This window comes from Zingiber officinale, chromosome 3B (assembly GCF_018446385.1).
Source record: "Zingiber officinale cultivar Zhangliang chromosome 3B, Zo_v1.1, whole genome shotgun sequence".
Lineage (NCBI taxonomy): Eukaryota > Viridiplantae > Streptophyta > Magnoliopsida > Zingiberales > Zingiberaceae > Zingiber > Zingiber officinale.
This window is the reverse complement of record NC_055991.1, coordinates 122,590,559-122,593,855: the sequence shown is the minus strand read 5'-3', so window position 1 is coordinate 122,593,855 and position 3,297 is coordinate 122,590,559. Positions and strand designations below refer to the sequence as shown.

General features: G+C 42.5%; 1 protein-coding gene across 1 annotated transcript; it reads right to left on the bottom strand.

The window, feature by feature from the left end:
* Nucleotides 1–424: 424 nt before the first annotated feature.
* On the bottom strand, nucleotides 425–2,224 carry LOC121967528 (probable aldo-keto reductase 2). Its single transcript, XM_042517820.1, has 5 exons — nucleotides 1,839–2,224; nucleotides 1,558–1,758; nucleotides 1,231–1,403; nucleotides 1,045–1,147; nucleotides 425–953 (listed from the first exon to the last, which is right to left on the bottom strand). Exons 1-5 carry the CDS (start codon nucleotides 2,058–2,060, stop codon nucleotides 612–614), a joined length of 1,041 nt encoding a protein of 346 aa, XP_042373754.1. The 5' UTR covers nucleotides 2,061–2,224; the 3' UTR covers nucleotides 425–611.
* Nucleotides 2,225–3,297: the final 1,073 nt, after the last annotated feature.

Below are 3,297 nucleotides of genomic sequence, written 5' to 3'. Positions count from 1 at the left end.
TTTTTATATTTATATATTTTATCTACATTTTTTAAATTTTATTTTTAATTAATTTATTTTATTTTTAGAATTTTTAAATTTTTTAAATTTTTAATTTTTTTAATTTTTTAATTTTTAAATATTTTGTTTTTTTAATTTTAAAATTTTTTTATTTTTAAAACTTTTTAAATTTTACACTTTTAGATTTTTTATTTTTTATTTTTTTTAAAAATAATTATTTAATTTTTTAAACATTTTTTATTTTTTTTAATATTTTTTTACATTTTTTTCTTTCTTTTTTTCATGTTTTTTTCTTAGGATATTTTTAGTAAAAAAAATTTGTTAATCCCGAAATCAACAAAAATTTTAATTTTCTGAGATTTTCAGATTTCAAGTTGCATGACTCTTTACGTGTCCGACACAAACAATACTTAGGAACTATTAATTATCTAAATCAAACAAGATTTTCGTTGATAATCATCCTAATAGAATTTACCAGCTGGGCAAACCCCTCAATCATCAGGCTTTACACAAGCCATTACCACAAGAACATATACCCTCGGATCACTAGAAGACTTACTCGACTACGACATTATCACAGATAAAAACCAGTTCGGCAGATGGGAATAAGCTCATTCACCTTTCCATGAAGATAGAGGAGGTGTATCAGAGCTTTTCCAGGTAGCCACTTGCTCAGGGTATCTATCACCCTTAACAACATCCACTGAAGCATACGATTCGAGCTCAGCCATTTCCTCTGGTGTGAGTTTTACAGACAATGCTCCAATGTTCTGCTTCAAGTTTTCAATCTTTGTCGTGCCAGGTATCGGGCACACATCACTTCCTTGATGATGAACCCATGCCAGTGCGAGTTGTGAGGAAGTGTATCCCTTCCTCTTTGCCATGTCGTTTACACGTTCAAAAATGACTGCATTCTGAGCCAGATTCTCTGGCTGGAATCGTGGGAAATAAGACTACATGTAACAAGAGAAAATTCTGCTAGTTATCTTCCACAACTTTAACATATTTCCTCGAGATAACAGCCACTGGAAAGTATCAACTCACCTTGCGTGAATCCTGCTCGGGTGCATTTTCGATTAACTTAGTTCCAGAAGAAAAGAATCCGCGTCCGAGAGGGCTGTATGCTACAATTCCGATACCAAGTTCCCTGGAGAAAAAAAAATGAAATAATGTTACCGGCAATGTCACAGAAAGAAGTAATATATGAATCGGAGATAGGGCGACCTTTACCTGCAAGTAGGAATTATTTCTTCTTCGACATCTCTTGACCACAGAGACCACTCTAATTGGACAGCAGTTATCGGGTGAACAGCATGCGCCCTCCTGATTGTTGAAGCAGAGGCCTCAGACAATCCGATGTATTTGATTTTTCCGTCTTCAACTAGTTCCTTGAGTGCTCCGATCTATAATAGACGAGTGAAATAAGATTTAATAGGAAGGGGGGTTTTTAAGAGAACAAGTCGAGCTGGATGGAGCGGAGAAATTAGGGCAGGAGCGGGATCGAAAAAATCGAAAGGTTTGATACATGATGATCGGAAAAGGAAATCGGAAACTGACCGTGACTTCGATGGGAACCCTGGAATCGATGCGGTGCTGGTAATAGAGATCGATGCAATCGACGCCGAGCCTCTGCAAGCTGGCCTGGCAGGCGGACCTCACGTAGGCCGGGTCCCCTCGGATCTCCCTCTTCCCGTCTTCCAAGTAGAATGCGAACTTGGAGGCCAGTTCCACCTTGTCCCTCACGCCCCCTTGCAGCGCCTAAAGATCAACGAAGGAGAGGATCACGATGGAGGCGTAGAGGATCGGGGGTGGGAGTGAGGCGAAGAAGGTAGGGGTACCTTGCCGAGGAGGATCTCGTTGGTGTAGGGTCCGTACAAGTCGGAGGTGTCGAGAAAGGTGACGCCGGAGTTGACGGCGTGGTGGATGAGGGCGATCATGTCGGCGTCGGGTTTGGGGGGGCCGTAGAAGGCGGACATGCCCATGCAACCGAGGCCCTGACGGGAGACCTCCAGCCCCTGAGAGCCAAGCTTCATGCGCCCAACGCCTGCCGATGCCGCCATCGTCCCCCTTCTCGGCTTCTCGTTAGCACAAGCAGCTAGCAGTGTAGCAGTGTGGATCGGTGTGCGATGGCGATACCGGTGGTATGTGCCCTAGTTAAATAACGTGGGCGTGATGGGCGATGGCTGCATTTTTCCAGTTCGAGGCTGCGCCGCCGGGGCGGCATGGTCAAAGTTCTAGAAAGATCTTCCGCTGAAGGTGTGGTTCATCAGGTAGGAGGATTTTTTTTTTCATTTATTATTAAAATATTAATTCTTCCATTTTTAAAAAAAATATTTTAAATTTTTTAATAATATTACCTTAATTATAATTATGAATTGATAATTGATATGATAGATAAGTACTTGATCCTATCCAAAAGTCGAAAAGAGGAAGTTGGAGATGTGGCGTTGCTATTGACCGCTAATGGATTCCGCTCAGACCTGCAATCATAGATCACGTCAATGCCGAGCCTGGGAAGGGGTCCTCAGCGTTGACTATCCAACGCTCAAGTTAGTCACCGGTGATGAAGATGAAAGCGGAGCAACAGGAAATGAACAGTAGAACAACTATTGTGCATACCTCCGCTGAAATTTGGACCCCCCTTTATATAGAGCTTCGGTAACATGCGTGCACGTTTTTCAAGGCGTGCACGCTTCTCAAAGCTTTCCCTGAAAATACTTATCGGTAAAGTGTCTCTGACACAGTATCTTAGCGGACTGAGCATATCTCTAAAATGACAATAGAAGTTTCCGTCGTACGATCTTCTGTTTGACCATGTCGCCTGTCGGTGGCACTAGCTCCCAAAAAAATGTAGAAAGATGGTGTTGTGTCTGTTGCTAGGTCGAGCGGGATAGCCGCTCAGCTCGGGATTCCACTGTTTGTTCGGCTGATGAGTTTGCTACTTGGCCGAGCGAGATAGCCGCTCGGCCATTATTCCACTGTCCCTTTGGCTGGCGAGTACGTTGCCTAGCCCAGCGGGAGAGCTGCTCGGTCGTTAGTCCATTGTCTCTCAGCTGTAACATTGTTGTTTCTGCATGTAGTCCGCTCGGTTATAACTCTGCTCCACTGTTCTGTTTTGAGTACTGTTGTGATTCGAACGGCGTAGCCGCTCAGCATGCCTTCCGCCCAAGGGCGTAGCAAGGATTTTCGATTAGAAGGGCAATTTTCAAAAATTCATGAAATGAGAAAGGAATAACTTACAACTCTTGGAAGATCATTGTTTTTGAGAAAAATAGAGAAGATAAAATAGAGAGGAAG

Coding starts and splice junctions, on each gene's coding strand:
- LOC121967528 (XM_042517820.1), bottom strand. CDS start 2,060: ATGGCGGCATCGGCAGGCGTTGGGCGCATGAAGCTTGGCTCTCAGGGG. Junction 1,759..1,838: donor ACGAGATCCTCCTCGGCAAG/GTACCCCTACCT, acceptor GTTGATCTTTAG/GCGCTGCAAGGGGGCGTGAG. Junction 1,148..1,230: donor GAAATAATTCCTACTTGCAG/GTAAAGGTCGCC, acceptor TTTTTTCTCCAG/GGAACTTGGTATCGGAATTG.